Consider the following 18,619-nt stretch of genomic DNA (forward strand, 5'->3'; position numbering starts at 1 on the left):
AACCCAAGACTGGCCAGATTTGTCCTATGGCAAACTGTGATCGGTGTCACCTTTCTGGGCAGAAATTATCCCTGAAGTGATCCAGAGGGTTTATTGCACCAGTCTGTGTAGTGTGCACTAGACAAGGTAGGGGAAGAGGAAGGCTCAGAATGAGTAAATTCCCCAGGTAGCCCTTAGCACTGAACAGCTCATGGAGAGGCATGCTTGCGGGTATTCCATGCCTATATGCCACGCAGCCTATCTGTTTCTCCCACCTTAACACTACCTAACCTGAGGGGGGTTTATATTAAATAGAAAGATCGTGTTAGCTGCCAGTACTCCACTATCTGCATAGATGTAGGGCAGTGTCTGTCGGGGGGGTAGTAATGACTGTGCGCTCACACTTTATTAGATGAAGCTCATTAATCTGTTTATAGCCCTGCTCGCTAATGTTGCAAAAAATCCTCAAGGCTGCTCAGTGTCAGGAAGGTTCCTGTTCTATTTCGGATCCATTTTGAGGTCAGTCTGTGGAGGGCACAGCCAGGCCCACCTCTGTAACTTCGCTCTGCGGGGCTGCCATGTATCACGCCCCTGATGTTCCACTTTCAAACTCCGCTCTCCTACTGCGATCAGCTTCTTTGCTCCCCTCCCTCTCGATTCGGATGCAATTAGACGATGCAGAGTATGGGAGGTCAGGGGTCAAGGTGGCGCTAAAGTGACTACAAGACACTGCAGATGACTGTACCATAAATACTCCATCGATGAAGAATTAGATGGCAGTCACCTCGGGAGATTGCCAATCTCCATCTTTCTCTTATGAAAAATGACTATGGAAGCATATTTACACCAGAGAATGCAAGCTTGCTGCTGGCTCCAATCCTGGCTGTGTGTGCCAGGGACTGCAATCTTTGCATAGGAGGACTTTTTGAAAACACTTCGCCGTGTTTGGATTGTTTAATTTAGGAGGGGGAGGGAATTGAGTGATTGGTTTTGCGAGGGGGTGTTGGGTGTTTTGAGGGCTTGAGGGGAGAGTAAGTGAACTTGGCTCTCACTGAAATGTGCTAGCTCAGGATTCTGACAGCCCTCTCTTTATCCACATCAAAGGTACGGCCAGAACAGCACCATGCCAACTTCACTCCGCTGCCGTTTCAATGTGCTGTGGCCTTGATGCAGAGGGGCTGTAACTAGGGGCCACAGAGGAGGTTCAGTCTCTCTGGTCCATTCAGTCCTTAGTCTCTCTGAGACCTCCAACGAGGTCAAGACTTGTGATAGTGTTTTTCATGGGGTGGACACTTGTCCACTTGGAACTGGATTTAAACAAACAGATGCATTTAATGTAGGCCACTGACCAGCCATGAGGCAGTAATGCCACCACTATGTATTCCTCAGGTCACTAGGGGCTATGTCCACAGTTGGCGTAGTAGGCATAGCTCCCCTTACTTCAGTGCAGCTATCCCAGCTTTTGCCAGCTGTAGCTCTGGCTCTAGATGAATATTCAACCTCCGACCCAGCCATGTTGTGTAGATCCTGTATATCGAAGGAGAATGCCAGCTGTGAAGATTGCTCTTTGTACAGGCAATATGTTCCCTATGAGTTATGACTGTAAAAACTCCCCTGGTGTATCCTGAGAGTTGCATGTTAATTACCAGCAATACTTTGGCAGCAGAAGTCTGTGACAAAGTAGCTCTCCTTTACTCTAGGGGGTAGAAATGAGGCCAGTTACACTTTATCCATAAGTATTCCTCATGCAGTGTCTAACGGAGGCAGCATTGTTCCATGGAACTTCATTACTGCTCAGAGGGGGGAAGAAGAGGTTCAAAACCCTCTCAGCCTCTTCGAGCAATCCCATTTCTGCTGCTGGGTAATGATTTTAACCAATTTAAATGAGAGTCAATAATTACCTGCCTCCTGATAACTTCCTGCCTGTCAGCACAGCAGCAGCCATGGTCCACATGCCAGCCGCTGGGGGGCTCTGTCTTTTCATCTTTCATCTTTAAGCTTTTATAAAGGGTCTCGAGGGAATCTTGTATGAACAATCAGTCTCCTTTTCCATATATTATATCTTACCATAGATGGTAAAGGATGAAACTTGGAACACAGCCCTAAGTAAAGTGCCAGATGGCACTTTAGCTGGAGAGCTGAAATCACGCAGGAGGGACGAGTGTGTCCTCTGTCACGAGGGGGGACAGCAGAGGAGGCTTGGAAGGAGGTCTGAAAGGGGGCACTGCAAGGAAGTGAGCCCCACAAAGCCTCTCTTCTTGAAATCTGTAGCAGCTTGGTCCTTATAAGTGTTGCAACCTGTGGTGTGACCGGCTGAGGCTGCTGGGGTGGTGATTAGGGTGGTGGGTGCCACAGTGGAGTGGTGGCACTGTTTTGGCAGTTACGTAGGCTGCAAATGGGTGTGTTTAAGTCACTAGTGGTAACATTTTTAGTGGCTAAACACTCTGGACTGTTCTAGCCTCAGCGACAATGAACAGAAACATCATGTTGTGAGGAGCCTAAAACCTGGTAAGTTCTTTCAGGCAGAAGTGTGCCTTAAACCATTCTGACTGGCTCCAGAAGTGTCCTTATGCTCGCCAAAGGCCTGATCCAAAGCCCCCTGAAATCAGTGGAAAGACTCCTCCTGTCGACTTCAGTAGTCTTTGGATCAGGCCCTAGATCAGAGGATGAAATCACATATTTCTGCCTGTGTCATCAGTGTTAAAACTCAAGTTCCTCTTCCCCTGTTCTCTAAATGTCATCTGTAGGAGAGAACCTGATGCAGGCAGGAGCCAGAGCTGGGGCTCTTACACAGCCCTCACGTCTTGCAGCAGGGCCCTGGTTCCTGAGCAGGCCAGATGTCACAGAGCTCATCAGGTGTTTCTGCTAGGCCAGCTGGCTGTCAGAGGCCGTTCTTAGCTGTGGTACATTTGTCTCCATCGCTTCCAGCATTCACCTAGGCTGCAGGAGTAGCTTGATGAGCTCAGGGACATCTTGCCCAGGCAGAGCTGGCATCAGAATTACTACTCATCTGACACCAGCTATTAAGTGACTGCTTTTTCTGCTCTGTTCAAGGAGACTCTTTGCTTCTCTTTCTAAACAACTAATCTTAATAGGGACCAGTTTCCTCTCGGAGGTGTCACAGTTGGACTTGTCTTTGTTAACTTCTGCTCTGCTATGGGAACGTTCCGTATCCACAGCCTTGCAGCGTCTGTAAAGCGTCCAGTTTAGCCTGCCGAGGCAACGCAGTCTACCAAAGAGTGATCCAGCTGATCTAAATCTCAAGTCCTTATGCTTGTAAATGTCAGATTTCTCCATGTTTAGAGAGTTTATTTGTATCCCCTCACCCCTTTCAGTGGGAAGAAAAGGGCTGCTTGGAACTTGTGATGTGCAGTCACCGATGTCTGAGACACTGGGCGAAAATTACCATGAGAACAACCTTGCATGTGAGATGTCTGCACTTCTACCACTAGTCAGAACCAGGAGCTTCAGAGCAAAGATTTGATTTGGGATTGGCTGTTGCTTTGGCTCAAGTTTTAGAGGGCAGGGGTTGTGGGGTTAGTTCTCAGATTAAGCAAACATTGCTCGGAATTTGGGGATCCTCCAGGCTCTGAATCAAAAAGATACAGTAGTTTAATTCTCAATAAATGCTAAACATTGTGGATGCTTTTTCTGCAGATTAGATCTTGAAGGCAACTACGCAAGTTCCGATGGCAGTTGTGAATGAAACTTGTTTTCATCAGTGTCCTGTGGCAGGCGTGTGCATTCACGCTCTCAGCACAACAGACGTTTACCTGCAGAGTCTGTGGTGCTAGTTCTAGTCCCTGAGACCCATTGCTATAGAAAAAGCTGAGAGAGAAGAGCCGAATTCAATAAAGTGCGGCCTGCTTATTCTGAGCACTGAGGACTTGAGCCAAGAGGATGGCTCTAGACTGTTCTCAATGGTAGCAGATGACAGAACAAGGAGTAATGGTCTCAAGTTGCAGTGGGGGAGGTTTAGATTGGATATTAGGAAAAACTTTTTCACTAGGAGGGTGGTGAAACACTGGAATGCGTTACCTAGGGAGGTGGTGGAATCTCCTTCCTTAGAGGTTTTTAAGGTCAGGCTTGACAAAGCCCTGGCTGGGATGTTTTAACTGGGAATTGGTCCTGCTTTGAGCAGGGGGTTGGACTAGATGACCTTCTGGGGTCCCTTCCAACCCTGATATTCTATGATGACGTACTCGCCCTCCAGATCCAATAAAGAGCCTGTTTGGCCAGCATAACCCTTTGACTCTGGTGTAAGGCACCTTCTACACTGGTTCGATTCTTGATCAATATGTCTAATACCTGGAAACATTCTTTTGGAGCATCTCAGCTGATCGTCACAAGTGGATGTTGACCAAGGCACTACAGCCATCCAGTTTACATAACCACATTAGTACTTACCCGTACCTTCTTGTGATCTTTCTTTGTAAGCCTAACCTTATCGTAAGTGGCTTGTCTACTTCTTACCTGGCATGCAAATTTCAATACAAAGACTGTATTTCTTTTTCAGTCGCTGTGTGCGTTTCTGGCAATAACAGCAAATCCCATCTTGGTCCCTGCAGCAAGAAGGCTCCAAGTCAACAGGCCTGTCTTTCATTTTGAAGTATTAAGAGCTGACAGAGGGAGAGGCTGGGAAGCCACTGACAGCTGGATTCCTGTTTGTTTTTTGTAACCTCCCAAACCTTGGCAGTGTTATAGCCAGAAATAAAAGCTGGCATGGGGGGGGAGGCCTCCTAACACTTCAAGAACTGCCCAACTATTGAGTTCGCTGGCCTGCAGGGTAGAGCATAATTCAGAGAGACAAGCTGTTGTCTTCACTTCTGTGCTAGCAAACTTCTAATTTTCTCTGACTGGAAACATAATCTTCAGTAAAAGCCGCAAACTCATTGCCATCTAGTTATGTACTGGGTCATGCTGGCAACACAAACAGGAGTTTGCAAGGAGAAGAGGCTTTCATTTTTTTGTGCCTGACTTTCTGCATGACTTCAACAGGCCCGGATATATTTTTTAATTTTTCTTTTGTATTGGACGGGGTTGGAGGAGAGAGATTAGGGAATGACCCCCTCCGATAAGTGAGCCAATCCCTTGCAAGTGCATGGTAAGGATTCTCTTCTCCCACACCCTTAGGGGATGTAGTTGCTCTTAGACACAGCACTTTATCTTAGCCGAAAGGCTGATGTCTCTTCTTCCTTGTTCGTGTTGAACTGAATGAGCCTCCATTCGTTGTCTGTAGTTGTAAACCACCAGAGTACAATAATCCACTTCAGTTAAAGATTTGTCTGTTCCTTCTGCCTCAGGTTATTTTGATAAAATTTAGTAGCCAAGGTGATAGAGGCCTTAGATATTTCTAAGATAGAAAGCAGGGGAGTTGAACTGGAAAATGCAAGAGTTCTTCCTTGGTGTGTAACGTGTAGTGCCGTTTGAATTCCATGAGGGTAACTGATGCTGTTTTTCTGGACAGATTTAGGCTTTGTTAACTGTTGCGTGTAATGAGTCAAGGTTTGTAAAACAGCTCACTTTAGAGAGAGAGCTGAGCCTAGAAAATGTTGTTGGCAGTTGAGGTGGCTTGTGTCCTAGATGCCAGTCTAGGCTCACCTTTCCTTCAGGAAGAAGGTAATGGGATAACGGCAGTTATGGAGTTAATTAACTACTTGGGGAGGAGAAGCTGGATCAGTGTGAACTTGGCAGCTTGTGATGAAGACACAATGATTTGAAAAATCCTTGGAATGAAAATATGGCTGACTTCTCCCGTCCCCGAGAGAAACACCACAGCCTACTTATTAGGTACTTAAATCTTTATTTTGTGGGGTGGGATGGGGCAGTGCGGCATGTTTATTTTTGAACACCCAGTTTTGAAAATCTTGGCTTATGTATTCATATTTATCTCCTCCTCTCCTACACACACCTTTCCAATCAGCTGCAAGGCCTTGTATCTGAAACATCTTTGAAAAGACTGGTCTGTCTCTTCAGCTCTCCAATTCTGAACTAGTCAGGATGGGCCCAGTTACTGGACTAAAACTGATCTCTTGATCCTCCTTTACGAGCTAAATGGAAGAGCTTCTGGTTTGGAACTGGTGGCCATTACCTGTCCTGTTTCAAATCTCACGGAACTTGCGGGGTTCTGGGGGGTTGATTTTTGCTATTTAATTCCATCCACTACTGTCTACTTCTCATTTAAAGAGAATTCAGCATGTAGCACTGTTTGATTTATAAACCGGGTCTGCTCTCAAATCTGCGCAACCTGATTCATCTCCGTCAAAGCCATTGCATTGTTCTTACTGATCCTTGGAAGCCCAGTGTGATTCATTGATGGGAGTTGGATGGGGAAGGTAATGTAATATTTAGACTGCTCTTGAACTCATCTCGCACCTCATTCCTTGAAACCAAGCTTTTATGATGAACAATAGATAGTTTGTTATAAAAGGGTGGGGGGAAATCCATACCTTCAGGCATGATGATTTGTGTTCATCTCACTCCTAATAAATTGAGGAGTAGAGTCCTTGAGAGAGAGGGAGAGTTTGAAGCTATTCTCTGAAGTTGATCAATGGGTTTAAAGAAAAGGCGTACTTGTGGCAACTTAGAGACTAACAAATTTATTTATTTATTTTTGCAGATACAGACTAACACGGCAGCTACTCTGGAACCTGTCAATGGGTTTAGTAGATAAAGATTGCTTGGGAGCTGGAGAATTTGTAACCATACAGAAGTTAGAGGGGAAAACCCCAAAAGGACTTTTTACCCACAACTGTTACAAAATTCAGTTCCCTGCTTCCTCTCCAGGTTCAGTTTACAAGTGTGTCTAGAGATGGACACACCAATGAGGCCCTGCATCCTCGACTTAAGCACTAAAGCTGCAGTTGTGCTCAGAGACCGATACAGACTTCAAACCCTGCCTCTTTGCTACCTAAGGGCCCTTTGTCTGTCCGTGCATTGGATTAAGGTGCTGTTCTGCCAGTTGGTTCTGGTGTGCTCTAATTTGCACAAGACACCTGTTCCTTAATTATCACCATCCCTCGTCTGTCGCTTTGTTTCAACTATTAGTAATGCATGAGCTAATCATCCCTTTTGAAGGGGGATTATGTTAACAGTTTGAGTGTGTGTTTCTAAGAGAGGCTAGTTGGGCATGGATCTGTAATGTCGGTGGTGGTAGATTTGGCTTCTGCTTTATTGGTGCTGGTCCAGGTCTTTCACCTGCATTCTCCTCATGTGCATTGGGCTGTCTCTGTATCCTTAATGATGATGATATCCCCACCTTTCTGACCCTTGGAGGTTGCATTCTGCTTTGGGACTGAATGGCAGTCAGTAGAAAGGAGGCTGCGGGTTGGGTGGGGATGGAGGGAATTCAGGGAGCATAACACAAAAAGGAGATTGAAGGAAAAGCGCAGAGGAAAAAAATCTAATTTCTATAACCCTTTTAATTCAGTTGTATTAGAACTGAAAGTCCTTGATATTTCTTTTTGCTGTCTAAGACTTGTCAATTATATTTGAAATATCTTTTGTGCTTCCTGGGTGATCTCATCCAAAGGATCTTGAAGCATTTCTTAAACCTTAATCCTCACCCACACACCCGACGGCATTCCTATTTTGCAAACAGGGAGACCAAGGTGCAGAGAGGGTAAGTGGCTTGCCCAGGTGTTGCAGCAAATCATTGACTGAGCTGGGAATAAAACCCAAAAGTCCTGACTTCCAGTCCCCACCCTGGGTTTATTTTGGCCACCTGGCAATATTTGTGTTGTGAAATCATTCGAGTTGCATTACATATTTTCTGGAACGGGTTTAGAAAAGTTTCCTGGAGTTGTGCGGGTCTTTAAATAACTTGGGTTCTGTCCCAGCTCCTCCATGGGTTCATTGTGGGACTTTGGGTAAGTCATATAGCCTCTTTGTGACTCAGTTTTCCCCATCTGTAAAGTGGAGTGCTACCTTCCTTTGTAAAGTGCTTGGAGATGTGTGGATGAAAAGAGCTATGTAAATGTTAAGTAGTTATTGCTCTGTTTATTTTAAAAAAATCTTACTAGTTGCCATGCAAATGGACACAATGTGTGCTGGTGTCTTCTGGGCCTTTGTCCTGTAGACTACTGCTTGCACGTGTTACTGATGAGAGTCTGAGTCAGTCCTTGATTGACTGTCACACTCTCACCCCCCCACAAAAACAAAGGGTGGGCAAAGCTCTCTTCCTGTATCACTCCCTTCCTCCTTCGGCCAACCTTCTCAGTAGAAGCAACCCCTCTGGATACCACATTAGCTTCGCTCAGTGGGTGCTCAGAACTCTTTCAAGCCCTTGACATTCTGTGTGTGTTCTTAAAGTGCTTGTTATCTGATTTGGCTAATTAGTCTGTTAGGTAAGAGGCACCTCTTCCTCCCTCCCCCCCCCCCCCCCCCCCCCCCCCGCCACCGCCACTGAGGTTGGATAAAAAGAAAAGGAGTCCTTGTGGCACCTTAGAGACTAACCAATTTATTTGAGCATAAGCTTTCGTGAGCTACAGAAAGCTCTAAGGTGCCACAAGTCCTCCTTTTCTCTTTGCGAATACAGACTAACACGGCTACTACTCTGAAACCTGAGATTGGATAAGAGGTCACGGCTCAGTCACTTGTTTAGTCTCTCTGTTGCACTGGGGAGGAGCTGTAGGGGGATGTGTGATGTCTAAGGAAATGTAAGGCTTCTCAATTAGTCCTGCTTTCTGCCAAGTGACTAGGAGTGTGCTATGGGAAGCTGTCAGATATTCAGTGGATCCTGGTACTGCAATGTCCACCAGGTTAGCCTTTAGTGACCCCTCTGCGGTCTGTCTGGTAGCTGTGATTAAAATTGCAGGATGCCTAATAAGAGCACTTGCTGATGGTAGCTTTGCATGGACTCTGCATGGAGTGTTTTTTAACAGCAAAGGCACTGGGAGGCTCTTTATCTTCAGAGTTTTCAGTTCATGGGTGTAGTTTGCACATGTTACTTTCTGTTAATGCTTCATTGTAAAAGTGAAAATGTAGCACATCAAGGATTAGTTTAGCTGGAGCTGGTTCACCCTTGTCACGTGGCAGGTTCCACTGTTTTTCAGGCTAGCACACCTCAAGGCAGGCCCATCAATGTTAATTCAACTAGACTGGTCACAGCTACAGATACCAAGACCTAAATTGAGAATATACCCAGACAAAGAGGTTTAATATTTAATGTTCTGTAAAGTTACACTGATAGCTTGTACTAAAATTTGTCAGTAACTGCGTACTGTACAGGTGATAGCAAACATCAAGAAGCTAAGAGGATCCTGAGCTCGGTCTGCCTGAGGCATATAATCTGACATCAAGCAATTAGTTTTTCCCTTCCTTGTGTCTCAGCCAATCCAGCTTTAAAACTAGTGAAGAAATCTTGGTACCAAACAGAAGTTGTTTCTGAACTGATCTTTCCAGAAGAAGTTTATTTCACTGTTTTTTGGCCTTATTAGCAAAATTCTGATTTTTAGCCTGATTCCTGTTTGTTTGTTTGTTTGTTTTATCTTTCCAGGCAGCATTTACTCTACTACTGGGTCCTTTCACCTTTTTTAATGTCCAGAAGACCAAATATCTGCAGATCATGACATCCCTGATGCGATGGATAGGTGAGTCCATGAACTTCTTCAGTTTTAGAAAGCCTCCACCTCTATCCCTACTGATGGAAACTGAATCACGGGTATTGTATATAGACGTTGGACTAACTCTGTCATGGCCTGCACATCATGCCCTCTCAAAGACCTGAGTCAACCGTAGATATTTTTGATTTTTTTTTTCAAGCCAGGGTCACCTTCATTTTAGACACGAGTTTTATAAGTGAACACTTGCTAAAATGGTGCTGAATCCCAAGTGGCTTGCCATTGGTGCACCGTAGGCTGCCTCAGAAACTTCGTAACTAACACAAGCTGTTTTCAGTCGGCACTCTGCCTTCTTCCCTAAGCCCCTTGTGTGTCTTTTATGGTATCTCACTAAAAAGTGAAGCTTTTTTTTTTTTTGGAGGGGTGTGTGGAAATTCCGCTTCTTGTGATCAGAGTACTATACATGTTGACAGTCTGGCCATCTCGCAACTGAAACACCAACACTTGGATTTTCCAGTGTCAAGGCAGGGGAGGATGGGCATTTTAGAGATGTTTCTCTTTGATAAGGCTATTGGATTGTGTGGCAGTTCTCCCAATGGACTCTCCTGAACATTGGGTCAATTTCTTCAGGATCCAGGTCTTGGAAATAAGTGGGATCAATCCATTCCATCAGGATAGAGTTCATTGTGGCAGGAGGTGACTACTTTAGTTTTCTCTTTGAAGCACTGATGCATTTAATGGAGAACCCACCCTGAATCTTGTCAGTCATCCAAGGACTTAATGGCAGTGAATCTGGGCCATGTGCATATATTTCAGGAAGAGTTTGCATATTTGCACACTGTTTTGCCCAGGCTTATAATTCTGATTGTTTATCTCAGTCTACTCCAGACCCAGATTCGATAACTGATAGCTATCATCAGCCCATGTCAGGAAGGAAAAAGAACTTTCCCTAGTTCAGCCTCTGGGACTTTTTCACCTGTTCAGTATCACTCTGTACGCAGTAAAGGCCAGTTTTGGTTAGCCAAGTTCAAAGGCCTGTAATCCTGATCTGAAACCCCCAGCAGTACTCAAGGGGAGCTGGATGAGAATATCTGAGCTGAGGTTTATCTGTGGTGTTGCTTAGGGAAATGAAGCTCCCACGGTGGATGAGAGATTAAGCTGCAGAACCTCAAATGTTGAGCAGTTTGAAATAACGAACACTGACCCCGTATGGTGTGAAAATCTCAAATGTCAGTGTCTCTCCTTTGTTGCCTGAGCACATGAAAGGTTTGAAAGCCCCATGCTCCCCAGAAGGAGGGGTTATCTCATTAAAGGGGTATTAAAGGTAGCAAAAAATATAATCCCTTCTCATCTCACTGGCCCATTTCCGATCACCCAGTCTCCTCTCTTCCTGCGGTTGCATCAGTCAAGCCTCCCGTCTCTGAGACAACCTGGCACCTGGCTGGCCTGCCGTTGGTCTGTCCCTAGCCAGCTGCCTCCAGAATAGGGAGGGTGATCATTAAACCTTGGCCCAAAGGTTTTTTTTCCTTGACAGACGTGTTTGGTAAGGTGTAGGGGAAATTCATGATTTAGCCTGATTGATTCCCCTGTCAGGCCATTAGGGGATGTCTGTCCCAGATAATGATGTTTAATGGCCCTGGTGGTACCTCAGTGGTTACTTATTGCAAAGGAATCAATGAATACTAGATTTATTAGAAAAGAAGATTCTTAAAAGGAAAGTGGGTTTATACAGTAAATAAAGAAAAGGAGGACTTGTAGCACCTTAGAGACTAACCAATTTATTTGAGCATGAGCTTTCCTGAGCTACAGCTCACTTCATCGGATGCATACCGTGGAAACTGCAGAAGACATTATATACACACAGAGACCATGAAACAATACCTCCTCCCACCCCACTGTCCTGCTGGTAATAGCTTATCTAAAGTGATCATCAAGTTGGGCCATTTCCAGCACAAATCCAGGTTTTCTCACCCTCCGCCCCCCCCCACACAAACTCACTCTCCTGCTGTTAATAGCCCATCCAGAGTGACCACTCTCTTCACAATGTGTATGATAATCAAGGTGGGCCATTTCCTGCACAAATCCAGGTTCTCTCACCCCCACCCCCACCCCCATACACACACAAACTCACTCTCCTGCTGGTAATAGCTCATCTAAAGCGACCACTCTCCCTACAGTGTGCATGGTAATCAAGGTGGGCCATTTCCAGCACAAATCCAGGCTTTCTCACTCCACACGCCCCCGAAACACACACACACACACACTCACACACACACACACAAACTCACTCTCCTGCTGGCAATAGCTCATCCAAACTGACCACTCTCCAAGTTTAAAACCAAGTTTAACCAGAACGTCTGGGGGGGGGGGGGTAGGAAAAAACAAGGGGAAATAGGCTACCTTGCATAATGACTTAGCCACTCCCAGTCTCTATTTAAGCCTAAATTAATAGTATCCAATTTGCAAATGAATTCCAATTCAGCAGTTTCTCGCTGGAGTCTGGATTTTAAATTTTTTTGTTGTAAGATAGCGACCTTCATGTCTGTGATTGCGTGACCAGAGAGATTGAAGTGTTCTCCGACTGGTTTATGAATGTTATAATTCTTGACATCTGATTTGTGTCCATTTATTCTTTTACATAGAGACGGTCCAGTTTGACCAATGTACATGGCAGAGGGGCACTGCTGGCACATGAGGGCATATATCACATTGGTGGATGTGCAGGTGAACGAGCAATAGTCCTGCTGCAGGGCTTGGGTTTGGGGTGATTCTGCCGCAGAGCTTGGGGAGGGGTTGAATCCATGTACTTGGGGTAGGTTAGGCTCCTACTGCAGAGCTTGTAGGAGAGGGGGAACTGCAAACAGAGTTAGAGGAAGGATTAAGCCCCTGTGCTTGGTTTGGGCTTCCTGGTGTGCTGATTGTATCCTTCTGATATACTAAGGCCAGGCACCACTCCCTCTCTCCAGGATCTGTGACTGCATTTCCTGGCCTGTTCTAGCGGAGTGGTGTTGAAGTTGTTTCTGGAACCCATCCTGAGCACCAGAGCCAAACTCTGCAACTCTACCAGGCTGGTTGATCCGCATTGGCTTTTACTAAGTGAAGGGGACACATCTGCTTCTCCTCTTTCAGAAAGTGCGAGCTGTGCTTCACCTCCCCTTTCAGATAGGCTGACCAAGCCAGCCCCTTTGGACAAGTGCATGAACTTGCACTTGCCTCAGCTTTGTGGGGAGCCAGTCCTCTGCACAGCTGACCCATCTGTACACTCTGTCCTTAGCGGTTAATATTGGCCTCCAATGTGTCTGCTGCAGGACGTACACTGCACCCTTTCCCCCATTCAGTGAAAGCCTGTGGATTTCCCAGCCGCAGGGGCTGACATCAGTCTGCACTGCCCCGGGTGTACTGAAGATTAAGATGACAGTAGCGGAAAGGATGACTCTTGGCAGCGGAGAGAGAGAGAGCTGCATGTGAAGGTCATCTCTACTTTTGTTTGTAATGCTGTCATCCTTGCCTTTGAAAGTTGTTTCCTCTCTTTCCCCTTCTGATCTGAGTGATGATCAAATGTCACTCGCCTCTTCGCAGAGCCATATGCTCTTCAGAAGCAATACTTCGAGTAACAAAGCCTACAGTGGTCATTTTTCTCCATGAGATGTAAAGACTCCAAAAAATAAGCTACCTTGAGAACGCTACCACCTGCATCACAAAGAAAAATTGGTCCAGGTCAGAGAATTAAGAGGAACAACCATGCCTGGGTTGTTCTGGCTGGGCTGCTGCATCCAGCTGTGGCATTCTTTATTTTTTTGATGTTATGGAAGTTTTGTGTGCAGCTGAGGCAGATATATACTGAAGCACCCAGAAGGCCAAGGGGTATGGGGAATTCTTGAAATGATCTGAGGCTTTAAAGTACAAGTGCAATAACATTGGTGATACCAAACAGACAGGAATCTATTGGTTGGGCCCAAAGAACTGCTCTGAAAACAGACTAGTATGGAGAAGCATTTCCCTGAGGGCACAAGTACATTTCATCAGGTGGAGTAGAACATGCAATGGCTAAAATCTCGGGTTATATGGAGACCTGAAACCATGTTAGCACCTCTCGAGAGCCACATCTTAAACACAGCTCGTTACAAAGTTGTAAGCGTTGTTTCAGATCACTGTATTGGGCTTATGAATAGCAATAAAATGATTAACACTTGTTTCCCCTTGTCATTTTCAGAAATTCTCCCAGAATTGGCCAAATACCAGTGCTTGCCATGGTGGGAGCAATAGCGTAAACCAAGCTCAGATGTTTTTAACAGTTGTCTAGTCCTGCTCTGAACAGGTTAAATAACAGTGGTTAAAAATCCCATAGCCCAGTTTATATTAATGTTCTCATTATTGCTAAGGCCAGTGAATTGCACTGACTCTAGACCAGCCCTTGGAGAATTTCTGAATGTGCTCCGCATAGATGCAGTCTCTAACAGACCAAGTAGGAAGCTAGTAGGCTATAAGATGGTTATCCAAAAAATTTCCTAACATAGGGCTCAGTTGTGCTATTGATACGGTTGTGGTATAACATGGCTCTTTTTTGCCAGTATATACAGAAAAATGTATTTCTGTTCCCTGTCCATGCCATTGGAAAGCTGGAGGAACATCCAAAAGGGGCTGACTGAACGAATCTCTCCATGGAACACTACTTAGAGGAAGAACTTACTGGCCTTAGCAACAGAGGGGCATGCAAAGAGTGGCCCAAGGTTTGAAGGCCAAGACTATAACAGGATTCAAAAAAGAACTAGATAAGTTCATGGAGGATAGGTCCATAAATGGCTATTAGCCAGGATGGACAGGGATGGTGTCCCTAGCCTTACCAGAAGTTGGGAATGGGCAACAGGGCATGGATCGCTTGATGATGACCTGTTCTGTTCACTCTGGGGCACCTGGCATTGATCACCGTCGGAAGACGGAATACTGGGCTAGATGGACCTTTGGTCTGACCCAGTATAGCCGTTCTTATGCTCTTAAGATAGACAGGGATAGTGAAGCCTTATTTGTGCCCTAAGCAACATCCGGCAGTGCAGGAAGAATCCAGGTTCTGATTACAATGTTTTAGCCTAGGTCTTGAATTGGGCTAACCTTAAAACTTTTATTTTCTAAGACAGTTGTAGAATAATTTATGCTGGCAAGGTGAAACAGTGTTCTAAGATTTGGGCCACAGCCCTCTTCAAATATTGTTACTTTTATACAGTACAACTACAGGTCAAAACTTTGCTAGCTATAACATTGAAAGGTGTTTGTTGCTCATAGAATGCTAGTACCAATTCTCACATCAGCTTGGCCAAGGATTCTTTACACGGAACTGTGCTGTAGCATCCTTTCCCCTTTCCTATATGCATTCACCCCCAAAGTAACCTAAAACTGTTGTAAAATTGTCAGAGACGATACAAGAAGATTGTTCCCTAGCCTGGTTAAAGCACTCTTGGAGTGGATCCTTTAATGCAGTTTGGCTAACCCAGTTCTTGGAATAATATCGCTTTTACTCCCTGGTCAAGGAAACAGCCTTGAGAGATTTGATTTTTATCTAAAATGCCCAAAATATCCCAAAGAAATACTCTGCTTTTTATTCGGTCCGCAGTTCCTCCTCCTGTGTTGATAGAGGACAAAGGCTGGAGGCAATGATTTAGGTTGGTCTCAGCAGCCTGACTCGGTCCCCCAGAATTATGACCATGTAGAATTTCTCTTACTCTATTTCTAGAGCTGACCTGTTTCTTACTGCATTCTCTTAGGTGCTGGTGGCAGGGTATTCCCACCCACACTTGTACTTACAAGTGATCTATTTAGTGCCTCAGCCCATCATTTACCCTGGAGCCCTCAAGGAGGCCAGGTTCACAGTGCCACGGTTCCACCTTATCCCCACCTTCTTCAGCAATATCCCACATCCTCTGCTGGGTACTGGTGACTGGGTATCACAGGGCACAGCTCAGAATCTGGCAAAGGCAGAACGAAAATCTCAGGGCCTGAAGCCATGCAGGTGAGTGCAAGGTGTTCCACCAGTGGGAACCGTGGGGCACTCCAGGACACAGCGGTGCTCTGCATTGTTGGATGATTGCGTCTCGCAGTGTCGTGGGAAGAATATGGGTTAGGAAAGATAACACAAGGACAGCGTTTGGTAGGCTGGAGCTCAGGGGCAAACACTGAGCTATTGTGTATTCAGCAGCTAAACCGATTTAATTGCAACCTGTTACAGCCGGGAACTCCCAGCTTTATGAGCAGAGACCTCTGGCTTTAAAGATTGCGACAGCATGAGTCTTGCCTCGGTTATTGTATCATCAGTGGCAACTGTTCTCAGACAGCTTTCACTCAGGACACTTGCTGCGTGCTCTGCTCCAGATGCTTCAGTTGTAGTTATTAGAAAATATTGCATTTTAATCAAGATCCATTTTGGAGAGGAATAAACTTCCTACAGTTTTGGCTGTTGCTGGCTTGCAGTGTTCTCTCCCCCCCACCGTACTTTGTGGTGCATTGAGATCCGACAATTAGCACATCAGGCCTGCTTACTGCACTTCTTAAAGTGGGTCAGTCACAATCCTGGCCCAAATTCTGGGGATAAACTTGAGACCGTTAATTAAATCTCTCCTCTTTCTCTTTGCCTCTGCTGCCGCCTCCTTCTCTGCCTCCACCTCACACAGACACTTAATACCCAGCTATAGCTTTTGATGCTCAGTTTCCACTTCCAGGCTCAGCGATCGAGATCCTTCTCTGATTTTTTCCTGTTCTTAGATAGGCTGGTGACAGGTGTTTTTAGAAATACCTTCGCTAAAGGACCTCAAACCACTTTAGGAACCTTGAGTAATGACACCTCAGTAAGTTTAGCCCCTTTATTACAGATATGAAAACTGAGGTCTAAGATCCTACAGTGAATCAGTGCTAGAAGCAAGAATGAATCCAAAATTCCTGACTCCAGATATGCTATTCTAATCCCTACACGCTATCTCGGGGCTTGCCATTGTTCCCATCCCAAATGCCAGGGCATTACCGTAGGGAACAATCTTTCATTGACTTGAGGGCATGCACTAAGATCTCATAAGTTCTTTCCATCTGTAATTTCAGTATTTACGTTATTTTCTCATGGGCAGACTTGCCTTCTGCTAAATTTGCCCTGCCTATAGAAAGGTGCAGATAGCCTGCCTTCTTCCACTTGATTGCAAAAAAGTAACGTTTCATACTGCTTTACATATCTGTTTACCTGTTTGCATAACTTTAAGTAATTAAACAATAACACAATGGGTCATTTGACCAGGATTTAATTTCTCACCACCACCATCCCCTCCAATCTCAAAGGTCCAGGCTTCTCTGAAAGAACGTCTCCTATTGTCATTCGCTCCAAAATATAGTTGAAACCCTGCTGGCAGGGCTGTAGACCAGTTTGGTTAGGGAGGTGGTTTCTGAGAATTCTGCTAGTCAAACCGTACTGGAAAATAGCACAGCTGTCAGAAGAAGCTGTGTTGTAGATAGACCCTACTGATCGTAAAATAGCTTAACTTTTCCCTTTCAGAACTGGCATCTGTCACTTTGGCTTCCAGTTGACCTCTCAGCCACCTAAAAAATTCCCTTTCCAGTCCTTGGGAACCATGGAATTTAGTTGCTTGCTTTGAGGCTGTTGTGGGTTTTCTTTTCCTTTTTCTTTACTTTTTTCCCATCTGAATTTAGTGTTGGTTCAAGATGCCTGATTCACAGCCCTGGACACTGAAGTCCTTTCTGTATCCACAGAACAGATGCAACATAGGCAGCAAAGAATAACCTCCCCAGTGTTCCTCGTGCTGAGAGGGTAGGTCATTTTCCATACCAATTCCATCCCTCGGCATCTACACTTTGACCGCCAAGGGTGTAACAATTGTGATGGAGGCTTTTGTACCAGACATTTGTCCACTGAGAATTATCCAATATCATGTTCTGTAGACCATTGAATGGAATTCAGATGTTGTGGTGACTTTTGGTCACTGCTGTCCAGATTCAAATTTAAACTGGTCAAGCTGGAGGTCATCCACCCTAAAATCCTTGGGCCAGTTTGCTGTTTTTTTAACACGAGTTATAGCAGATGGGGAAGGGAGACTACAAGACTTATAGCCATGGCTGGTGTAGTGACAATAACTGAAGTTATTATAACTGAAGTTTTTATATTTTCAATCTCCTGCAAGGAGATTAGTTTGCCACTGTACAGTTCTCTAGGCAGCTGCTCTTCTGGTGATTAAAAACAGAGCTTACTGTGGCAGCTTAAGGAAGGACCAGTTAGACCTCTGCCCTTAGTCTCTTCTTTACACCCTCCATTGGGAGGGGGAAGGAGGGAGTTGAACTATAAATCAGGACATTGTATTGCATTTTTGATTGCCTTAAGGACACTGATGTCACTCTTTCACCAAGTCCTTCTGCTTTTTTTGGTCTCTTTTGGAGAGGAGAAAGCCGCTTTAGGAGCCCTCTGGGATAAATAATTCACTAAGAAGAGAATATATTTATGAAGAGTTAGTTAAAAGGCCATGCTTCTCCGCTCTGCCTGCTTTTAAACATATCTGAGGAGCTTGTTTCAGTGTTGTCTGCAGGCTGGGATGGGATGAAATGGTGCCGGCGTGACTGAAAGCACCTGATAGCTTCAGATGCAAATTGAGAGTGACACACAGTGCTGGATGGGACTGCTAAGATCCTGCCAGAGGGGTTAATGTTCCTGAAAAGAACGTCCTCTCCAGTCAGGAGGTGATAAAGCAATGGTTGCCTGTGACGGGGTGCAGAACCTGTTCAGAAAGGTCTGTGGAGGGCTGAAAATACTGGAACAGATCACTACCCACTTCGGCATTCTGTGAAGACATCCAGAATGAGGACACCTGTGCAGATTTTGGGATGGAGGGAGTGTACATCAACAGTGAGAGCAACTGTGCATTCCACTGAGTCTATAAGGATGATTAATATAGAGCATTATTCAGACAAGACATGGCAAATCACTGGCAAATGAAGTGACACTTCATTGGATGGGGGCCCAAGTAAACCAGAGCTGTTGAGCTTCGAGACAGATTCGCTGGCCTCAGACACTCTGCACTGCCTTAGCACCTCCAATT

General features: G+C 45.2%; 1 protein-coding gene across 1 annotated transcript in view; it reads left to right on the forward strand.

The window, feature by feature from the left end:
• TMEM104 (transmembrane protein 104) overlaps nt 1-18,619 on the forward strand; it is a 98,981-nt gene that overhangs the window by 32,082 nt on the left and 48,280 nt on the right. Inside the window, exon 10 of the mRNA XM_073310750.1 lies at nt 9,476-9,569. Coding sequence (XP_073166851.1) covers nt 9,476-9,569 — 94 coding nt within the window. The remainder of the gene's footprint in view (nt 1-9,475; nt 9,570-18,619) is intronic.

This window comes from Lepidochelys kempii, chromosome 14, assembly GCF_965140265.1.
Source record: "Lepidochelys kempii isolate rLepKem1 chromosome 14, rLepKem1.hap2, whole genome shotgun sequence".
Lineage (NCBI taxonomy): Eukaryota > Metazoa > Chordata > Testudines > Cheloniidae > Lepidochelys > Lepidochelys kempii.